This window comes from Anolis sagrei, chromosome Y (genome assembly GCF_037176765.1).
Source record: "Anolis sagrei isolate rAnoSag1 chromosome Y, rAnoSag1.mat, whole genome shotgun sequence".
Lineage (NCBI taxonomy): Eukaryota > Metazoa > Chordata > Lepidosauria > Squamata > Dactyloidae > Anolis > Anolis sagrei.
In genome coordinates, this window is record NC_090035.1 from 81,696,669 (window position 1) to 81,720,899 (window position 24,231).

Genomic DNA, 24,231 nt, shown 5'->3' on the forward strand with positions numbered 1-24,231 from the left:
GTAGATGTACCCAAAGTGTCCTTAAACTGCAGTCATTCTACAGTGTAGATGCACCCAAAGTGTCCCCAAACTGCATTCAATTTAGATGCATCCAAAGCACCACCAAACTGCATGAATTCTACAATGTAGATGCACCCAAAGTGGCATCACACTGCATTCATTCTATAGTGTTGATGCATCGAAAGTGTATTAATTCTATGGTGTGGATGCACCCAAAGCGCCATCAAACTACATTCATTCTGAAGCATACATGCACCCAAAGCGTCCCCAAACTGTATCCAATTGAGATGCACCCAAAGTGTCCCCAAACTGCATTCAATTTAGATGCATCCAAAGCACCACCAAACTGCATGAATTCTACAATGTAGATGCACCCAAAGTGGCATCACACTGCATTCATTCTATAGTGTTGATGCATCGAAAGTGTATTAATTCTATGGTGTGGATGCACCCAAAGCGCCATCAAACTACATTCATTCTGAAGCATACATGCACCCAAAGCGTCCCCAAACTGTATCCAATTGAGATGCATCCAAAGTGTCCCCAAACTGCATTCAATTTAGATGCATCCAAAGCACCACCAAACTGCATGAATTCTACAATGTAGATGCACCTAAAGCGGCATCACACTGCATTCATTCTATAGTGTTGATGCATCGAAAGTGTATTAATTCTATGGTGTGGATGCACCCAAAGCGCCATCAAACTACATTCATTCTGAAGCATACATGCACCCAAAGCGTCCCCAAACTGTATCCAATTGAGATGCATCCAAAGTGTCCCCAAACTGCATTCAATTTAGATGCATCCAAAGCACCACCAAACTGCATGAATTCTACAATGTAGATGCACCCAAAGTGGCATCACACTGCATTCATTCTATAGTGTTGATGCATCGAAAGTGTATTAATTCTATGGTGTGGATGCACCCAAAGCGCCATCAAACTACATTCATTCTGAAGCATACATGCACCCAAAGCGTCCCCAAACTGTATCCAATTGAGATGCATCCAAAGTGTCCCCAAACTGCATTCAATTTAGATGCATCCAAAGCACCACCAAACTGCATGAATTCTACAATGTAGATGCACCTAAAGCGGCATCACACTGCATTCATTCTATAGTGTTGATGCATCGAAAGTGTATTAATTCTATGGTGTGGATGCACCCAAAGCGCCATCAAACTACATTCATTCTGAAGCATACATGCACCCAAAGCGTCCCCAAACTGTATCCAATTGAGATGCATCCAAAGTGTCCCCAAACTGCATTCAATTTAGATGCATCCAAAGCACCACCAAACTGCATGAATTCTACAATGTAGATGCACCTAAAGCGGCATCACACTGCATTCATTCTATAGTGTTGATGCATCGAAAGTGTATTAATTCTATGGTGTGGATGCACCCAAAGCGCCATCAAACTACATTCATTCTGAAGCATACATGCACCCAAAGCGTCCCCAAACTGTATCCAATTGAGATGCATCCAAAGTGTCCCCAAACTGCATTCAATTTAGATGCATCCAAAGCACCACCAAACTGCATGAATTCTACAATGTAGATGCACCCAAAGTGGCATCACACTGCATTCATTCTATAGTGTTGATGCATCGAAAGTGTATTAATTCTATGGTGTGGATGCACCCAAAGCGCCATCAAACTACATTCATTCTGAAGCATACATGCACCCAAAGCGTCCCCATACTGCATCCAATCTAGATGCATCCAAAGTACCATCAAATTACATTCATTCTATAGTGTAGATGCATCCAAAGTGTCTCCAAACTGCATTCAATCTAGATGCACCCAAAGTGTCCTTAAACTGCATTCATTCTACAGTGTAGATGCACCCAAAGCGGCATCTCACTGCATTTATTCTATAGTGTTGATGCATCAAAAGTGTATTAATTCTACAGTGTAGATGCTCCCAAAGCGTCCCCAAACTGCATCCAATATAGATGCACCAAAGTGTTTCCAAACTGCATCAATTCTACAGTGTGGATGCGCCCAAAGTGTCCTTAAACTGCATTCATTCTACAGTTTGGATGTGCCCAAAGTGTCCCCAAACTGCATTCAATCAAGATGCACCCAAAGTCTCTCCAAACCACATCAATTCTACAGTGTAGATGCATCCAAAGTGTCCCCAAACTGCATCCAATCTAGATGCATCCAAAGCGCCATCAAACTGCATTCATTCTACAGTGTGGATGCGCCCAAAGTGTCCACAAACTGCATCCAATCTAGATGCACCAAAGTGTCTCCAAACTGCATTCATTCTACAGTGTGGATGCGCCCAAAGTGTCCCCAAACTGCATTCAATCAAGATGCACCAAAGTGTCTCCAAACTGCATCAATTCTACAGTGTAGATACACCCAAAGTGTCCCCAAACTGCATTAATTCTAGATGCACCCAAAGTGTCTCCAAACTGCCTCAATTCTACAGTGTAGATGCTCCCAAAGTCTCTCCAAACCACATCAATTCTAGTGTAAATGCACCCAAAGTGTCCCCAAACTGCATCCAATCCAGATGCATCCAAAGTGCCATCAAACTGCATTCATTCTACAGTGTGGATGCGCCCAAAGTGTCCCCAAACTGTATTCAATCTAGATGTACCAAAGTGTCTCCAAACTGCATCAATTCTACAGTGTAGATGCACCCAAAGTGTCCTTAAACTGCATTCATTCTACAGTATGGATACGCCCAAAGTGTCCCCAAACTGCATTCAATCAAGATGCACCGAAGTGTCTCCAAACTGCATCAATTCTACAGTGTAGATACACCCAAAGTGTCCCCAAACTGCATTAATTCTAGATGCACCCAAAGTGTCTCCAAACTGCCTCAATTCTACAGTGTAGATGCTCCCAAAGTCTCTCCAAACCCCATCAATTCTACAGTGTAGATGCACCCAAAGTGTCCCCAAACTGCATCCAACCCAGATGCATCCAAAGTGCCATCAAACTGCATTCATTCTACAGTGTGGATGTGCCCAAAGTGTCCCCAAACTGCATTCAATCTAGATGCACCAAAGTGTCTCCAAATTGCATCAATTCTACACCCAAAGTGTCCTTAAACTGCATTCATTCTACAGTATGGATGCGCCCAAAGTGTCCCCAAACTGCATTCAATCTAGATGCACTCAAAGAGTTCCTAAACCACATCAATTCTACAGTGTGGATGCACCCAAAGTGTCCCCAAACTGCATTCAATCTAGATGCACCCAAAGTGTCTCCAAACTGCATCAATTCTACAGTGCAGATGAACCCAAAGTGTCCCCAAACTGCATTAATTCTAGATGCATCCAAAGTGTTCCTAAACCACATCAATTCTACAGTGCAGATGCACCCAAAGCACCATCAAACCGCTCTTTTGGTTTCCACTCTCGCTTGGCTTGACCTTAACCTGGGGTCCTTTGGGGGAATTCCGGTTGCGATGAGACCCCCCAGGTGGGAACCGGGAATCCCTTCCTTTCCAATTAAGCACGGCCAAATTATTATAAATAGCCGTGCGGGGCTTCAATGACCTTCTTGCTGAGCCGGGAACGTGGACACCAGGCCCCCTCGGCACTTTCTGTCCCAAAGCCTGGCGTGGCTTTTGTTTGCAGTAAATACATACAAACATGTTGTTGTCTCTGCGACTTTGAGGTGAGGGCTCGTTGCTGCTGATGCCGCTGCTCCGGATTCCGTTACAGCAACAACAACGACAACAAACCGGTCGGTAATGAAATGCAAAGAATGAGGACACGCCACAGCTTTGGAAAGCTATTCAGCGGCCGATTTGCAATGGCCCCGAGGAAGCAATTTCAATGCGTTTGGGCCCTCCCCGCCCAAAGAGAGCCAGATGGAGGCAATTTGCATCGATTGACAATAACTGGGAGCACGAGCCACAGTTTGAAGGCAATCACAAAATCGTTGGCGTGCCTGTTATGCGCAGAGTGACAGGCAGAGAGCCTTGGAAAACACAACATTGCACCGGAGGACCCGGACAATCCCTCCCCAATGAGGTCCTATGGTCCTCTCTGACCACAGAACTGTTTTGGAGGCCTAGAGACCTTGTAAAAACTACATCTCCCAGGATTCCACAACACAGAGCCATGGCAGACAAACCGTGTCAACTCAAAAGTTGTAGTTGCACCTGCTCAGTCTCAAGCACAATGACAGTCAATGATAATGATGCCAAAATAACCTACAAAACTACAACTCCCAGGATTCCATGCTAACACTAGTAGTAAACTTAATAATATAATAACTTAACAATGCTAATACTACTACTAGTAGTAATGCCGTAGTAATTATAACTTAATAGTTTACTAACAATGACAACACTACTACCAGTAGTATTATCGTAATAGTTATAACTTAATAATTTACTAACAATGACAACACTACTACCAGTAGTATTATCGTAATAGTTATAACTTAATAATTTACTAACAATGACAACACTACTACCAGTAGTATTATCGTAATAGTTATAACTTAATAATCTACTAACTTACAATGCTAATACCATCATTAGTAGTAATATCAATTAGTAATATACTAACCCAACAGTGCAAATACTACCACTAGAAGTATTAACACAATAGCAATAACTTAACATACTAACTTAATGTTAGTACTACCATTAGTCATAATAACATAGTAGTAATCGTTTTATAACATATTAACTTAACAATGCTAATACTACCACTAGTCATAACATAGTAACTTAGTAAGATACTAAACAATGCTAATACTAACAGTAAACTTAGTAAACGAATAGTAATAACATAGTAGTAATAACTTAATAATATACTAACAGAACAATGCTAATACTACCACTAGTCACAATAACATAGTAGTAGTAACTTAAGATACTAAACAATGCTCATCCTAATAGTAAACTTAATAAACTAGTAGTAATAACCTAGTAGCAATAACTTAATAATATACTAACAGAACAATGCTAATAGTACCACTAGTAGTAAAAATAATATACTAACTTAACAATGCCAATACTACAATCTATATATAAAATAAAGTAATAGAACTTAATAATATTAATAGTAACATTTTAACAACATACTTACTCAATAATGATAATACTAACACAAATATAATAACATACTAACTTAACAATGCTAATACTACCACTAGTCATAATAACATAGTGGTAGCAACTTAATAATATACTAAACAATGCTACTACTAATAGTAAACTTAGTAAGCTAGTAGTAATAACCTAGTAGTAATAACTTAATAAAATGCTAACATAACAATGGTAACACTACCATTAGTAATAATAGCATAGTAACTTAATATACTAAACATTGCTAATACTAACAGTAAACTTAGTAAAGAAGTAGTAACAACCTAGTAGTAATAACTTAATAATATGCTAACTTAACAATGCTAATACTACCACTAGTAATAATAGCATAGTAACTTAATATACTAAACAATGCTAATACTAACAATAAACTTAGTAAAGTAGTAGTAATAACTTAATAATATGCTAACTTAACAATGGTAATACTACCACTAGTAGTAATAATAATATACTAACTTAACAATGCCAATACTACATACTACAATATATATATAAAAATAAAATAATAGAACTTAATAATATTAATAGTAACATTTTAACAACATACTCAATAATGCTAACACAAATATAGTAAGGATGTTTATAGTAATTATAAAATCTACCACTATATTAATAATAATATAAATAACATAATTGTGATATTAATAATATTAGAATACAAGTTGGAAGAGACTCCAGTGGCCATGTAGTCCAACCCCAATCTGTCATGAAGGAAAACACAATCAAAGCACCAATGACAGATGGCCAGCCAGCCTCTGTTTAAAAGCCACCAAGGAAGGCTTTTTAGTATTACTATGAATAATAACAATAGCAATGCCATGCAACAATATTGGAAAGCTTTCCTGTTCCTGGTTTGAAAGTGTTATTTCCTGTTTAACTGGGAGGTCCTGATTCTGTACTCCAGAAACTTCATATTTGTGGCACAAACGATTCCGAAGTGGTTGAGACTCGATGAGATTCATTGGGAAACTAAAACAAATTGTGCTATGGCAGGATGTCCCAGATTTTTGGCAGTTCAATAAACTCTTCCCATGTGTTTATGATGGAGGAGGGCGACTAAAATGATGAAGGGTCTGGAGAACAAGCCCTATGAGGAGCGGCTTAAAGAGCTTGGCATGTTTAACCTGAAGAAGAGAAGGCTGAGAGGGAGCCTGATGAGGGCCATGTATAAATATGTGAGAGAAAGTCATAGGGAAGAGGGAGCAGATCAAGGGTCTGGAGAACAAGCCCTATGAGGAGCGGCTTAAAGAGCTGGGCATGTTTAGCCTGAAGAAGAGAAGGCTGAGAGGAGACATGATGACGGCCATGGAGAAATATGTGAGAGGAAGTCCTAGGGAGGAGGGAACGAACTTGTTTTCTGCTGCCCTGGAAATTAGGACGCAATGGAGCAATGGCTTCAAACAGGAAAGGAGATTCCACCTGAACTTCCTAAATGTGAGAGCCGTTCACCAGTGGAACTCTCTACCCCAAAGTGTGGCGGAGGCTCCTTCCATGGAGGCTTTTATGCAAAGGCTGGATGGCCATCTGTTGGGGGTGCTTTGAACGCGATTGTCCTGCTTCTTGGCAGAATGGGGTTGGACTGGATGGCCCACGAGGTCTCTTCCAACTCTATGATTCTATGATTCTACTAGCCGTCCCCTGCCACACATTGCTGTGGCCCACTCTGGTGGTCATGGGGGTTCTGTGTGGGAGGTTTGGCCCAATTCTATCGTTGGTGGGATTCAGAATGCTCTTGGATTGTAGGTGAACTATAAGTCCCAGCAACTACAACTCCCATATGTCAAGATTCTATTTTCCCCAAACTCCACCAGTGTTCACATTTGGGCATACTGAGTATTCATGTAGAGTTTGGTCCAGATCCATCATTGTTTTGAGTCCACAGTGATCTCTGGATGTAGCTGAACTACAACTCCAAAACCAAAGGACAATGCCCACCAAACCCTTCCAGTATTTTCTGTTGGTCATGGGAGAACCGTGTGCCAAGTTTGGTTCAATTCCATCCTTGGTGGGGTTCCGAATGCTCTTTGATTGTAGGTGAACTATAAATCCCAGCAACTACAACTCCCAAATGACAAAATCAATTTTTTTGAGTGAAGGACATACATTGGGTTGTTAGGTGTCTTGTGTCCAAATTTGGTGCCAATTCATCCAGTGGTTTTTGAGTTCTGTTAATCCCACAAACAAACATGACATTTTTATTTATATAGAATCCTAGAATCAAAGAGTTGGAAGAGACCTCCTGGGCCATCCAGTCCAACCCCATTCTGCCAAGAAGCAGGAATATTGCATTCAAATCACCCCTGACAGATGTCCATCCAGCCTCTGTTTCAAAGCCTCCAAAGAAGGAGCCTCCACCACACTCCGGGGCAGAGAGTTCCACTGCTGAACGGCTCTCATAGAATCCTAGAATCAAAGAGTTGGAAGAGACCTCCTGGGCCATCATCCAGTCCAACCCCATTCTGCCAAGAAGCAGGAAAATCACATTCAAAGCACCCCTGACAGATGGCCATCCAGCCCGTGTTTAAAAGCTTCCAAAGAAGAAGCCTCCACCACACTCCGGGGCAGAGAGTTCCACTGCTGAACGGCTCTCACAGTCAGGAAGTATAGATGACAGAATGGATTGGGAAATGGTATTGATAACCCAGGAGGGAGAATGATAATGTTGCTTACCGAGGACGATGAGGTGTGTGACGCCGTCCTGGTTTCCCCCGGGGTAGGTGGCAAACTCGCAGAAGTAGGTGCCCTCGTCGTCCAGGCGCAGGGGCCCGATGACCAGGGTGGTGTCCTCCAGGGAAGGTGTACGGAAGCGGATGCGTGTGCCCTCGCGGTCCATGGGGAAGCTGGGCCCGTGCTCCGGGTGGTAGACCGCCACGTTCTGCTTGCGCCCAGACGCCTCCTTCATCCAGGTCACCTGGCTGACCTTGATGTCCGGAGCCGCCTTCACAAAGTGGCAGGGCAGCACCGCCTCCTGGCCCAGGAAGCCCGTCACCTCATCGCGCACGCGCACCGTCTGCCCCAACGAACCTGCAACGAGCAAGCGGGAGAACATCATGAGGATGACAATCACATTATTATTATTATTATTATTATTATTATTATTATTATTATTATTGTTGGGTTGTTGTAGGTTTTTTTGGGCTATATTGCCATGGTCTAGAGGCATTTTCTCCTGACATTTCGCCTGCATCTATGGCAAGCATCCTCAGAGGGAGTGAGGTCTGTTGGAACTAGGAAAAAGGGTTTATATATCTGTGGAATGACCAGGGTGGGACAAAGGACTCTTGTCTGCTGGAGCTAGGTATGAAAGAAAGTAATGAAGTAATGAAGTCCAAAAAAGCGATTAAGTCCAAAAAATTGAGCATTAGAATTGAATAAATACATTACTACTACTACTACTACTACTACTATTCTCTGTCTTCCTCTCTTAAATGAGACTCACTGCACCACCTTCTTGTATTATTTAAAGTTTTTTGACGCCACTTGGCAGTTCAAGCGCCATCAAAGCGCATGAATACAACACTACAGATGCATCTAGAGAAGGCTTGCAAGACTACAGCAATATCAAAGTGAATGAATACAAAAGTATAGATGTATCTAGGGAAGGCTTGCAAAATTATACCAAAGTGCATGAATACACCATTATAGGTGCATCTAGGAAAGGCTTGCAAGATTACAGCGATATCAAAGTGCATCAATACGATGGTACAGATGCATCTAGAGAAGGCTTGCAAGACTACAGCGATATCAAAGTGCATCAATACGACGGTATAGATGCATCTAGAGAAGGCTTGCAAAAGTATACCAAAATGCATGAATACAACAGTCTAGATGCATCCTGGGGAGGCTTGCAAAACTACAGCAATATCAGAATGCATGAATACAACAGTATAGAGCAGTGGTTCTCAACCTGTGTGTCCCCAGGTGTTTTGGCCTACAACTCCCAGAAATCCCAGCCAGTTTACCAGCTGTTGGGATTTCTGGGAGTTGAAGGCCAAAACATCTGGGGACCCACAGGTTGAGAACCACTGGTATAGATGTAACTAGAGAAGGCTTGAAAAATTATGCCAAAGTACACAAATACAACAGTATAGATGTATCTAGAGAAGGCTTGCAAGGCTACAGCAATATCAAAGTGCATGAATACAATAGTATACAGTTGCATCTAGAAAAGGCTTGCAACATTATACTAAAGTGCATCAATAGATGCATCTAGAGAAGGCTTGCAAAAGTGTACCAAAGTGCATGAATACAGCAGTTTAGATGCATCTAAAGAAGGATTGCAAAATTATACCAAAGTGCATCAATACAACAGTATAGATGCATCTAGAGAAGGCTTGCAACATTATACCAAAGTGCATCAATACAATGGTATATAGATGCATCTAGAGAAGACTTGCAACATTATACCAAAGTGCATCAATAGATGCATCTAGAGAAGGCTTGCAAAAGTGTACCAAAGTGCATTAATACAATACTATAGATGCATCTAGAGTAGGCTTGCAAGACTACAGCAATATCGAAGCGCATGAATACAACAGTATAGATGCACCTAGAGGATTGCAAAAGTATACCAAAGTGCATGAATACAACAGTATAGATGCAACTAGAGAAGGCTTGCAAAAGTATACCAAAGTGCACAAATACAATAGTATAGATGCAACTAGAGAAGGATTGCAAAATTATACCAAAGTGCATGAATACAATAGTATAGATGCATTTAGAGAAGGATTGCAAAATTATACCAAAGTGCATGAATACCATAGTATAGATGCACCTAGAGAAGGATTGCAAAATTACACCAAAGTGCATTAATACAGCAGTATAGATGCATCTAGAGAAGGATTGCAAAATTATACCAAAGTGCTTTAATACAATAGTATAGATGCACCTAGAGAAGGATTGCAAAATTATACCAAAGTGCATTAATTCAGCAGTATAGATGCATCTAGAGAAGGCTTGCAACATTATACCAAAGTGCATTAATACAATAGTATAGATGCACCTAGAGAAGGATTGCAAAATTATACCAAAGTGCATGAATACAACAATATAGATGCACCTAGAGAAGGCTTGCAACATTATACCAAAGTGCATTAATACAATAGTATAGATGCATCTAGAGTAGGCTTGCAAGACTACAGCAATATCGAAGCGCATGAATACAACAGTATAGATGCACCTAGAGGATTGCAAAAGTATACCAAAGTGCATGAATACAACAGTATAGATGCAACTAGAGAAGGCTTGCAAAAGTATACCAAAGTGCATGAATACAATAGTATAGATGCAACTAGAGAAGGCTTGCAAAAGTATACCAAAGTGCATGAATACAATAGTATAGATGCATTTAGAGAAGGATTGCAAAAGTACACCAAAGTGCATTAATACAGCAGTATAGATGCATCTAGAGAAGGATTGCAAAATTATACCAAAGTGCATTAATGCAACAGTATAGATGCATCTAAAGAAGGATTGCAAAATTTTACCAAAATGCATGAGATACATCGAGAGAAGGATTGCTAAATTATACCAAAGTGCATTAATGCAACAGTATAGATGCACCAAGAAGGCTTGCAAAATTATACCAAAGTGCATGAATACCATAGTATAGATGCATCTAGAGAAGGATTGCAAAATTATACCAAAGTGCATGAGATGCACCTAGAGAAGGCTTGCAAAATTATACCAAAGTGCATTAATGCAACAGTATAGATGCACCAAGAAGGCTTGCAAAATTATACCAAACTGCATGAATACCATAGTATAGATGCATCTAGAGAAGGATTGCAAAATTATACCAAAGTGCATGAGATGCACCTAGAGAAGGCTTGCAAAATTATACCAAAGTGCATTAATGCAACAGTATAGATGCACCAAGAAGGCTTGCAAAATTATACCAAAGTGCATGAATACAACAGTATGCATGCATCTAGAGAAGGCTTGCAAAATTATACCAAAGTGCATTAGTGCAACAGTATAGATGCACCTAGAGAAGGCTTGCAAAATTATACCAAAGTACATTAATGCAACAGTATAGATGCATCCTGGGGAGGCTTGCAAAGCCCCCCACTCCCAGCGTGCGGGAGCATTAAGCCATGGCATTCAAAGTGCATCAATTCCAGAGTGTAGGTGCATCCCAAGTTAAAATGCCTCCCCCCCCCCCTTCTCCGAAACTGTCAGGTTCAGGTTTGCATCGCAGGAGCCTTTTGCAAATCCAGATGAAGGATCGTTTCTGACAGGCGAGCCATGAATAAGTAAAAGGAGGAGAGCGCGCAGTTTGCAAAGTACCGCCGTTCCCGGCCTCCAGAGGATCCGGCACACTTCCGTGACGCCAAGGACAAAATGCGCAGAAACCCAGAAGAGAGGAGGGAACGCCGGGGAGTTTTAGCGCCAGCTTTTGGGGGCTCTCTGGGATACAATGGCGCATTAGGCCCTGCTCCATTTAATGCGCACCTTTGCGCCCGTTCTGCTCGGCAGTTAAACGGCGAGAATGCATGCTTCCCTGAGGAACGCCGGAGCAAAACCAGCCCAATTTGTAGCTATGCTCAGGCACTCTCTTCCATGAGTCACCCTCTCCCCAAGTTGACTCTGGGTGCGTCTACACTGTTGGCTTAATCCGGTTTGGCACCACTTGAATTGCCATGGCTCAAGGCTAGGGAATCAAGAGAGTTGTAGTGATAGCTGATGATGAAGATGATACGCTTGATAAGGTCAAAGAGCGCAAGCTACAAATCCCAGGATCCCATGGCACAGAGCCAGGGCAGCCCAAGTGGTGCCAAACTGCATTAATTCTGCAGTGTAGACGCACCCTAAGTCCTGCTGGAAGCTAGCCACAGAATGACACTGGAAATACTAGAGGCTCCTCAATCTAATCTGAGAATAATCAAACCCAGAAAAATAGTCAAAATTGCAAATTTTAATTATTTTTAAAGTGCTTCTGCTTTGGCAGCCTAATATAAGAAGACAAATAAGAAGAGGAGGAGAAGGAGGAGGAGGAGGAGGAGGAGGAAGAAGAAGAGGAGGAAGGAGGAAAGGGAAAGAGGAGAGGGAGGAGAGAAAGGAGGAGGAGAGGAAGCAGAAGGAGAAGATGCAAAAGGAGAAGAAAGAGGAAAGGAAGCAGAGGGAGATGGAGGATAAGAAGAAGTGGAAGGAGGAGGAGAAGGAGGAGAGGAAGGAGAAGAAGTGAAAGAAGAGGAAAGGGGGAAGGAAGCAGAGGGAGATGGAGAAGAAGAGAGAAAAGGAGAAAAAGAATGTATTGTCGAAGGCTTTCATGGCCGGAATCCATGGGTTGTTGTAGGTTTTCCCGGGCTATATGGCCATGTTCTGGAGGCAATTTTTCTCCTGACGTTTCGCCTGCATCTATGGCAAGCAAAAGGACGTGGAGAAGAATAGGAAGGAGAAGGAGGAGAGGAAGGAGAAAAAGAAGGTGAAGGAGGAGAGGAAGCAGAAGGAGAAGAAATGAAAGAAGAGGAAAGGGGGAAGAAAGCAGAGGGAAAAGAAGGAAACAGAAGATTGGAGAAAGCTAAGGAGAAAAGGAAGCAGATGAAGATGGAAATGGAGAAGAGGAAACGGAAGGAGGAAAGGTAGGAGAAAAAGGAGAAGGGGAGGAAACAGAAGGAGGTCGGAGAAAGTGGAGGAAGGAAGAAAAACAGAAGAGGAAAAGGAAAGGAAGGAGGAAAAAGAGGAGAGATAGCAGAACAAGATTGGAGAAAGAGAAAGAGGGAGAAGGAGGAGAGGAAAGGAAGGAGAAGGAAATAGAGAAGGAGAAGAGAAAGTGGGAGAAAAAAGGCAGGAAATTGAGGAGAAAGTGGAAGGAACAGGAAAAAGAAAAGAAGCAGGAGATGGAGAAGAGGAATTGGGTGAAAGAGGAAAGAAATCAGGAAATGGAGAGAAAGAGGAAGTGGAAAGAAGAGAGGGAACTGAAAAGATGCAGAAGGAGATGGAGAAGAAGAAGTGGGTGAAAGAGGAAAGAAAGCAGGAAATGACGAGGAAGAGGAAGTGGAAAGAAGAGAGGAAAATGAAAAGAAGCAGAAGGAGATGGAGGAGATGAAGAAGAAGTGGGTGAAAGAGGAAAGAAATCAGGAAATAGAGGGTAAGAGGAAGTGGGTGAAAGAGGAAAGAAAGCAGGAAATGGAGAAGAAGTGGATGGAGGAGAGGAAAATGAAAAGAAGCAGAAGGAGATGGAGAAGAAGGAGTGGGTGAAAGAGGAAAGAAAGCAGGAAATGGAGAGGGAGAGGAAGTAGAAAGAAGAGATGAAAATGAAAAGAAGAAGATGGGATGGAGAAGGAGAGGAAGCAAAAGAAGACGAGGATGGAGGAGAGGAAGAAGCAGAAGGAGGGAGAAAGAGAAGAGGAAGCAGGAAATGGGGAGGAAGAGGGAAGAAGAGAGGAAAATGAAAAGAAGTAGAAGGAAATGAAGAAGGAGAAGAAGCAAATGACGACAAGGATGGGGGAGAGGAAGAAGCAGAAGGAGGGACCAAGAGGAGAGGAAAGAAAGCAGGAAATGGAGAGGAAGAGGAAGTGGAAAAAAGAGAGGAAAATGAAAAGAAGTAGAAGGAAATGGAGAAGGAGAAGGAGAAGCAAAAGAAGACGAGGATGTGGGAGAGGAAGAAGCAGAAGGAGGGAGAAAGAGGAGAGGAAAGAAAGCAGGAAATGGAGAGGAAGTGGAAAAAAGAGAGGAAATGAAAAGTAGAAGGAAATGGAGAAGGAGAAGAGGCAAAAGAAGATGAGGATAGGGAGAGGAAGAAGCAGGAGGGAGAAAGAGGAGAGGAAAGAAAGCAGGAAATAGAGAGGAAGTAGAAAGAAGAGAGGGAAATGAAAAGAAGGAGATGGAGAAGGAGAAGAAGCAAAAGAAGTCGAGGATGGGGAAGAGGAAGAAGCAGAAGGAGGGAGAAAGAGGAGAGGAAAGAAAGCAGGAAATGTAAAAGGAGAAGAGGAAGTGGAAGGAGGAGAGGAAAAGGAAGAAGGAGAAGGCTGACTGCTGGACTAGAGACCTGGGAGTCCTGGGTTCGAATTCCCACTCAATGGACAACCAGAGCTAAAAATGCAAGAGAACGGGCCGGGCCTTGAATTATTCAGCGCACTCCTTTCCGAGGAGGGCGGCATCCATATTAATAATAGAAGGGCTGAGTATTTACATTGCTCCGAGCGCGGCGCATATATGATTATCCCTATAATCCGGACAGTAAGTCGGTCGATCATGCTGACCCATCATCCTTCCCAGTGGAGAGCGAGGCTCACGAGCGGGGGGTCTCCTCGGGGTCACGGCCGGACGCAAAACATATAGGTTTGCTTGATAAACAACGAGGTCTCTGGTTTATAATGCTCCTCTAATGCTGCGCAGATTAGGTGTGCGCCGCGCATTACGTTTATGAACAGATTTACCTGGCCGGATTTAAGTCTTCCTAATAATATGTCCGTGGGATTATGGAGTAGGCGATTCTGCAAGCGTTTTGCAAGGGGCAAGTTGCATCCTTAGATGCCCAGCTGCAAACACGCATTGCGTGCATGCGCGCATATATATATATATATATATATATATATATATATATATATGTAATGTTCGTTTGTGGGATTAACATAACTCAAAAACCACTGGACGAATTGACACCAAATTTGGACACAATGCACCTAATGGTCCAACAAGTGTCCATCACCCATATACACACATACACAAACGCGCACACACACACAAAACCCCAGCAGAACAGATGTAAAAACCCAAAAAATACACCATATATACATATACACTCATATACATATACACATGCACACATTCATACACACACAAATATATGCATATACACACATACATATGCATACACACATATATACATAAACACATGGACATATACATGCACACATACATATATACATATCCACATGCACACACATATACATATCCACATACATACACACAAATATGCATATGCATATAGACAAGCACACACATATACACAATATGGACACATGTATATTTATGCACAAACACACACAAATATATGCATATACACACATACACATACATATACATACACACATATATACATAAACCCATATTTATGCACAAACACACACAAATATATGCATATACACACATACACATACATATACATACACACATATATACATAAACCCATGGACATATACATGCACACATAAATAATATACATATCCACATGCACACACATATACATATCCACATACATACATATATACACACAAATATGCATATAGACAAGCACACACATATACACAATATGGACACACGTATATATTTGCACAAACACACACAAATATACACATATACACACATACATATACATACACACATATATGCACATGGACATATACATGCACACATACATATATACATATCCACATGCACATACATATACATATCCCACATACATACATATATACACACAAATATGCCTATAGACAAGCACACATATATACACAATATGCATGTACACATATAAACACACAAATACACAAATATATACACACACATTTATACACACACACACATATATATACACCCTCACACACACACATACATACGCAAACACACATATATACACAAATATATACACACACAAAACACAATACACAGACTGGGCCACAGCAATGCGTGGCAGGGAGTGGCTAGTATATAAATATAAGCAATCCAGGGATACATCTCTACTGCAGAATGAATGCAGCTTGATACTATGAACGGCCATATCTTGGCTGTGGGATCCTGGGAGTTATAGTTTCCCAAGGTCATGAGCCTTCTCTACCAAAAGAGCAGCAAACTACAACCCCCTGCCATTCCATACACAGTTCAAGGGGTATCAAATAGCATTCATGCAACAGTGTAGATCCTCTCCCTGGGAAACTACAACTCCCTGCATCCCATAGGTAGATCAAGGGGTGCCAAACAGCATTTATGTAATAATGCAGATCCGCAACTTTGGGGTGATTTCTCCAGAATTGAGCAAGGCTGCATGGCCATCTGTGGGGGGTGCTTTTAATGCATGAAAGCAGAAGGGGGTTGGACTAGATGGCCTTTAGAGGTCTCTTCCAACGCTATGGTTCTATTACTCCAGCCTTTGCATGTACTTCTGGCAACCTCTCCTGCGTTTTCTGGCTTACAGCGGGGAGACGTAGTGTTACATCTTGTTCGACAACTTGTGCGATTGAGGGCACAACCGCATTGGCAAAACAACAACCTCTGCAAGTCCCCTGGCCATCGCACAAACACGAAAAAATGGCATCCATCCCAAAGGCAAGACAAGAAAAAGGTAAGAAGGCGGGAGTTACGCTCAGGTGCGGAAACACTGGCGCAGCTCAGCTGTTCCGCACTTGGCAAAACCTTGCTGTGCGCACAAGTGGCTTTGAAAACCCTCGCGGTTCTATTGCTTCCAAGTCCAGCGCAAAGGGAGGTTGGATTTCTCTAGCAGTTAAAGAGAGGGTCAAAATACATTCATTCTACAATGCAAATGCACTCAGAAAAAGTCCTTGGGGAACTGTAACTCCCAGGATCATGTAACACTGAGCCAGAGAATTCATCCCACAGTGTAGATGCAACCAGAGATCTTGAGAAACTATAACTCCCGATGTTTTTACAGAACTGAGACATTGCAATTAAGTGGAGTGTAGATGCACCCAGAGAAGGCCAGAGACCTTGGGAAATGATAACTCCCAGACCTTGGGGAACTATAACTCCCAATGTTTCTGTAGTACTGAGACATGGCAATTAACAGGAGGGTCAAACTGCATTCATCCCACAGTGTAGATGCACCCAGAGAAGGCCAGAGACCTTGGGAAACTATAACTCCCAAACCCTGGGGAAATATAACTCCCAAACTTTGGGAAACTATAACTCCCAATGTGTCTATAATACTGAGACATTGCAATTAACAGGAGGGTTGAACTGTATTCATCCCGCATTGCATATGCACCCAGAGAAGGCAAGAGCCCTTGGGAAACTATAATCCCCAGACCTTGGGAAACTATAACTCCCAATGTTCCTATAGAACTGAGACATTGCAATTAGCAGGAGGGTCAAACTGCATTCATCCCATAGTGTAGATGCACCCAGAGAAGGCCAGAGACCTTGGGAAATGATAACTCCCAAACCCTGGGGAACTATAACTTCCAAACCTTGGGAAACTATAACTCCCAATGTGTCTATAGTACTGAGACATGGCAATTAACAGGTGGGTTGAACTGCATTCATCCCACAGTGTAGCTGCACCCAGAGAAGGGCAGAGACCTTGGGAAACAATAACTCCCAGACTCTGGGGAACTATAACTCCCAATGTTTCTATAGAACTGAGACATTGCAATTAACAGGAGGGTCGAACTGCATTCATCCCACAGTGTAGATGCACCCAGAGAAGGCCAGAGACCTTGGGAAACTATAACTCCCAAACCCTGGGGAACTATAACTTCCAAACCTTGGGAAACTATAACTCCCAATGTGTCTATAATACTGAGACATTGCAATTAACAGGAGGGTTGAACTGCATTCATCCCACAGTGTAGATGCACCCAGAGAAGGCCAGAGAGCTTGGGAAATGATAACTCCCAGACCTTGGGAAACGATAACTCCCAATGTTTCTATAGCACTGGGACATTGCAATTAACAAGAGGGTTGAACTGTATTCATCCCGCATTGCATATGCACCCAGAGAAGGCCAGAGACGTTGGGAAACTATAATTCCCAGACCTTAGGGAACTATAACTCCCAATGTTCCTATAGAACTGAGACATTGCAATTAGCAGAAAGGTTGAACTGCATTCATTCCACACTGTAGATGCACCCAGAGAAGGGCAGAGACCTTGGGAAACTATAACTCCCAATGTTCCTATAGAACTGAGACATGGCAATTAGCAGGAGGGTCAAACTGCATTCATTCCACAGTGTAGATGCACCCAGACAAGGCCGAAGACCTTGTGAAACTATATCTCCCAATATTCCTATAGAACTGAGACACTGCAATTAGCAGGAGGGTCAAACTGCATTTATTCCATAGTGTAGATGCCACGTCCAACTGTATTAGATGGGCATGTACGTATTATATTACATATTCTGCAACAAGTTTTCCACGCACTCAGGGAAGGCTATGGACCTTGGGAAACTACAACTCTCACCATGTCTTTGCATGGAGCCATGGCATGGAGTTAAAATGGTGTCCAACTGCATTGGATCCATGCATGTATGTATTATATCACTTATTCTGCAACAAGCTTTCCACACACCCAGAGAAGGCTATGGACCTTAGAAAACTATAATTCATTATCTCATTGCGTGGAGCCATGGCAAGCAATTAAAGAGATGTCCAACTGTATTAGATGGACACGTATGTATTATATTACTTATTCTGCAATAAGCTTTCTACGCACCCAGAGAAAGCTATGGACCTTGGGAAACTACAACTCTCACCATGTATTTGCATGGAGCCATGGCATAGAGTTAAAATGCTGTCCAACTGCATTGGATCCATGTATGTATGTATTACATTACTTACTCTGCAACAAGCTTTCCACGCACCCAGAGAAGGCTATGGACCTTAGAAAACTATAATTCATTATCTCATTGTATGGAGCCAGTGCATGCAGTTCAAGCTATGTCCAACGACACTAGATGCACACATGCACGTATTGTATCACTTATTCTGCAACAAGCTTTCCATGCACCCAGGGAAGGCTATGGACCTTGGGAAACTAGAACTCTCACCATGTCTTTGCATGGAGCCATGGCATGGAGTTAAAATGGTGTGCAACTGCACTGGATGCATGCATGCATGTATTATATCACTTACTCTGCAACAAGCTTTCCACGCACCCAGGGAAGGCTATGGATCTTGGAAAACTACAACTCTCACCATCTCATTGAATGGAGCCATTGCATGCAGTCAAAACTGTGGAGCCTTGGCATGGAGTTAAAATGATGTCCAACTGCACTGGATGCATGCATGCATGTATTGTAATATATTGGATCCATGCATGTATGAATTATGTCACTTATTCTGCAACAAGCTTTCCATGCATCCAGAGAAGGCTATGGACCTTAGAAAACTATAATTCATTATCTCATTGCATGGAGCCACTGCATGTGGTTAAAGCTATGTCCAACTACACTAGATGCACACATGCACGTGTTGTATCACTTATTCTGCAACAAGCTTTCCACGCACCCAGGGAAGGCTGTGGACCTTGGGAAACTACAACTCCCATGATCTCACTGCGGTTCAAGTGACATTAAAACTGCATTAACTTGGGATTTCAAGCTCCATTTTGCCGGGGGAATGTGGGGCAGGAGAGAAAGCTCCGGCTGACAAAAGCCGCCAGCGCAGCAGCTTTGCCCGCCTGACACCGCCACCCAAACAATGGGGCGCATTAGAGGGCTTTTGTTGCAAAGCGGTGGCCAGCGGCAGGCGGGGAATTTCCCAGCCATGGCACTCACCACGGCCAAACCCTCGGCGGTTTAGTTCACACGGTTCACTCCCAGGACCCAAATGACGTCACCGTCCCCCAATAGCTCCCCATTATTGTTTGATGTGTTTTGACTGAGTTGTACCCCATAACTCGAGGTCAGTTACAACTTGAGAAGAAGGAGAAGAAGGAGAAGAAGAAGAAGTTGATGTGTTTTGACTGTAGTTGTACTTTGGAAGACGATGCTGATGACAACGTTGTGTGTGCGCATTCAGAAGAAGACCTACTAGCCACTCTAAACACCTTCGTAGAAGCATATGAGAAGCTTGGCCTATCTTTGAACATCGAGAAGACCAAAGTGCTCTTCCAGCAGTCACCAGCCAATCTCTCTCTAATGCCAGAAATACAGCTTAACAGTATAACATTAGAAAATGTGGACCAGTTGCGCTACGTCGGCAGCCACCTCTCCACCAAAGTCAACATTGACACAGAAATTCAACACCACCTGAGCTCTGAGTGTTTGAGGACCAGGACATCCGTAGGGAGACCAAGTGGCTTGTCTAGAAAGCCATTGTCCTCCCAACCCTGCTATACACCTGCGAAACGTGCGCTGTCTACAGACATCAACATTGAGACTGAAATGCAACACCGCCTGAGCTCTGCGAGTGCAGCATTCTTCCAAATGAAGCAGAGGGTGTTTGAGGACCGGGACATCCGTAGGGATACCAAGGGGCATGTTTACAAAGCCATTGTCCTCCCAACTCTGCTATATACCTGCGAGACGTGGACTGTCTACAGACGTCACATGCAACTCCTGGAACGATTCCATCAGTGCTCTTCCAACTGTCACCACCCAATCCCTCTGCAATGCCAGAGATACAGTTAATGGTGTAACATTAGAAAATGTGGACCATTTCTGCTCCCTTGGCAGCCACCTCTCCACAAAAGTCAACATTGACACCGAAATACAACACCGCCTGAGCTCTGCGAGTGCAGCATTTTCCCGAATGAAGCAGAGAGTGTTTGAGGACCAGAACATCCATAGGGAGACCAAGGTGCTTCTTTATAAAGCCATTGTCCTCCCAACTCTGCTATATACCTGCAAGACGTGGACATCACATGCAACTCCTAGAACAATTCCATCAGTGCTCTTCCAGCTGTCCCCAGCCAACCCCTCTCCAATGCCAGAGATACAGCTTAATGGTGTAACATTAGAAAATGTGGACCATTTCTGCTCCCTTGGCAGCCACCTCTCCACAAAAGTCAACATTTGACACCGAAATACAACACCGCCTGAGCTCTGCGAGTGCAGCATTCTTCCAAATGAAGCAGAGAGTGTTTGAGGACCGGGACATCCGTAGGGATACCAAGGGGCATGTTTACAAAGCCATTGTCCTCCCAACTCTGCTATATACCTGCGAGACGTGGACTGTCTACAGACGTCACATGCAACTCCTGGAACAATTCCATCAGTGCTCTTCCAGCAGTCACCAGCCAATCCCTCTCCAATGCCAGAGATACAGCTTAATGGTGTAGCATTAGAAAATGTGGACCATTTCCGCTCCCTTGGCAGCCACCTCTCCACCAAAGTCAACATTGACACCGAAATACAACACGGCCTGAGCTCTGCAAGTGAAGCATTTTTCCAAATGAAGCGGAGAGAGTTTGAGGACTGGGACATTTGGAGGGAGACCAAGTGGCTTGTCTATAAAGCCATTGTCCTCCCAACCCTGCTATACGCCTGTGAAACGTGGACTGTCTACAGACGTCAACATTGAGACTGGAATGCAACACCGCCTGAGCTCTGCGAGTGCAGCATTTTCCCAAATGAAGCAGAGAGTGTTTGAGGACCAGAACATCCATAGGGATACCAAGGTGCTTGTTTATAAAGCCATTGTCCTCCCAACCCTGCTATATACCTGCGAGACGTGGACTGTCTACAGACGTCACATGCAACTCCTAGAACAATTCCATCAGTGCTCTTCCAGCTGTCCCCAGCCAATCCCTCTCCAATGCCAGTGATACAGCTTAATGGCGTAACATTACAAAAAGGTTGACCATTTCCGCTCCCTTGGCAGCCACCTCTCCACCAAAGTCAACATTTACTCTTGAAATACAACACCACCTGAGCTCTGCGAGTGCAGCATTTTTCCAAATGAAGCAGAGAGTGTTTGAGGACTGGGACATCCGTAGGGAGACCAAGCTACTTATAAAGCTACTCTCCTACCAACCTTGCTATATGCATGCGAAATGTGGACTGTCTACAGACGTCACACGCAACTCCTGGAACGATTCCATCAGCGTTGCCTCCGTAAAATCCTGCCAATCTCTTAGGAAGACAAGCGGGTAAATGCCAGTGTGCTGGAAGAAGCAAAGACCACAAGCATTGAAGCGATGGTTCTCCGACATCAACTCCGCTGGACTGGCCATGTTATCCAGATGCCCGACCACCATCTCCCAAAGCAGTTGCTCTACTCCGAACTCAAGAACGGGAAACATAACATTGGAGGACAGGAAAAGAGATTCATAGATGAGCTCAAAGCCAACCTTCAAAACTGTGGCATAGACACTGAGAGAGAACTAGGAAGCCCTGGCACTCGAGTGCTCTAGCTAGAGGTCAGCTGTGACCAGCAGTGCTGTAGAATGTGAAGAGGCACAAATGGAAGGCGAAAGAGAGAAACATGCCAAGAAGAAGGCATGTCAAGCCAATCCCAATCGGGACCACCTTCCATCCGGAAACCAAGAATCGGGGTCCACAGCCACCTACGGACCCTCCGCCAGGACACCAAACTTGGAGGACAATCTTACTCGGACAACAAGGGATTGCCTAAGTAAATAAGTAAGTCCTACTACTACATGGGTAATTATTGTTTCCATTTGATGTTTGATGTTTGATGTCTGTTATAACAGGCTGTGCTTTTTATTTAAGTTTAGTTTGTTAAGTTATAATTCGTATTTATAGGTTGGGTTGTATACATTTTGTTAGTATGGATGTATTGTTGTTGTGGCAAGTTCTTGGTGGTGTGGGCATACCAAGCCACCTTGTCTCTCTCCTGAGGGATCTGTATAAGGACCAAGTAGCAACAGTCAGAACTGACCATGGAACAACCAACTGGTTTGAGATTGGGAAAGGCGTACGGCAGGGTTATATGCCCTCATGCAACCTATTCAACTTGTATGGAGAACACATCATGCGAGGATGTGCGGGGCTTGAGGAATGCAAGGCTGGGGTTAACATTGATGAAAGAAACCTTAGATATGCAGATGATACCACTTTGATGGTTGAAGGCAAGGAGGAGCTGAGGAGCCTTCTCACCAAGGTGAAAGAAGAAAGCACAAAAGCTGGGTTGCAGCTAAACACAAAAAACCAAGATGATGGCAACAAGAATGATTGACAACTGGGAAATAGAGGGAGAAAATGTGGAGGCCGTGACAGGGTTTGTATTTCTAGGTGCAAAGATGACTGCAGATGCAGACTGTGGCCAGGAAATCAGAAGATGCTTCCTTCTTGGGAGGAGAGCAAGGTCCAGTCTTGATAAAATAGTGAAGAGTAGAGACATCAGACTGGCAACCAAGATCCATTGCCTAGTCCAAGCCATGGCATTCCCTGTAGTCACCTACGGATGTGAGAGCTGGACCTTCGGGAAGGCTGAGCGAAGGAAGAGAAACGCTTTTGAACTGTGGTTTTGGAGGAAAGTTCTGAGAGTGCCTTGGATCGCGAGAAGATCCAACCAGTCCATACTCCAGGAAAGAAAGTCTGACTACTCATTGGAGGGAAGAAGATGAGAGGCCACGATGGAGTCCTTTGGCCACATCATGAGAAAAAAGGAAAGCTTGGAGAAGTGAATGATGCTGGGGAAAAGGGAAGGAAAAAGGAAGAGGGGCCGACCAAGGGCAAGATGGATAGATGGCATCCTTGAAGTGACTGGATTGACCTTGAAGGAGCTGGGGGTGGTGATGGCCGACAGGGAGCTCTGGTCTGGGCTGGTCCAGGAGGTCACGAAGAGTCGGAAACGACTGAATGAATGAACAACATTTTGGGCATTGAATGTTTGCCTTTTATGTTTGGAATCCGCCCTAAGTCCCTTTGGGGAAATAGAGCGGAATATAAATAAAGTATTTATTATTATAAATAAAGTTTTATTATTATTTTGGGATGTGATATTGAGCCGGGAGAGCAACGGGGAAAACTAGGAACAGAGAGAACAAAAGTTACTCTAGTTCCCGCAAATTCCAAATCTCCAATTTGGGAGTGTTTTGGGAAAGGGAAGCCGATGTGCCAAAGACCTCAATAAAGACATCAACATCTGCCAAAATTCATCGAGAATTGGATGTGGATTCCTTGCCATTATAGAATCCTAGAATCCTAGAATCAAAGAGTTGGAAGAGACCTCATGGGCCGTCATCCAGTCCAACCCCATTCTGCCAAGAAGCAGGAACATTGCATTCAAAGCACCCCTGACAGATGGCCATCCAGTCTCTGTTTAAAAGCTTCCAAAGAAGGAGCCTCCACCATGCCCTGAGGCAGAGAGTTCCACTGCTGAACGGCTCTCACAGTCAGGAAGTTCTTCCTCATGTTCAGATGGAATCTCCTCTCTTGTAGTTTGAAGCCATTGTTTCTCATGCTAGTCTCCAGGGAAGCAGAAAACAAGCTTGCTCCCTCCTCCTCCCTGTGGCTTCCTCTCACATATTTATACATGGCCCTCATCATATCTCC

General features: G+C 43.3%; 1 protein-coding gene across 2 annotated transcripts in view; it reads right to left on the bottom strand.

Moving 5' to 3' along the window:
- Positions 1 to 24,231, bottom strand: part of LOC132780564 (nectin-2) — a 140,579-nt gene that overhangs the window by 51,261 nt on the left and 65,087 nt on the right. For both annotated transcript variants that reach the window (XM_067461543.1, XM_067461544.1), the window contains exon 2: positions 7,762 to 8,115. In XM_067461543.1, coding sequence (XP_067317644.1) covers positions 7,762 to 8,115 — 354 coding nt within the window. The remainder of the gene's footprint in view (positions 1 to 7,761; positions 8,116 to 24,231) is intronic.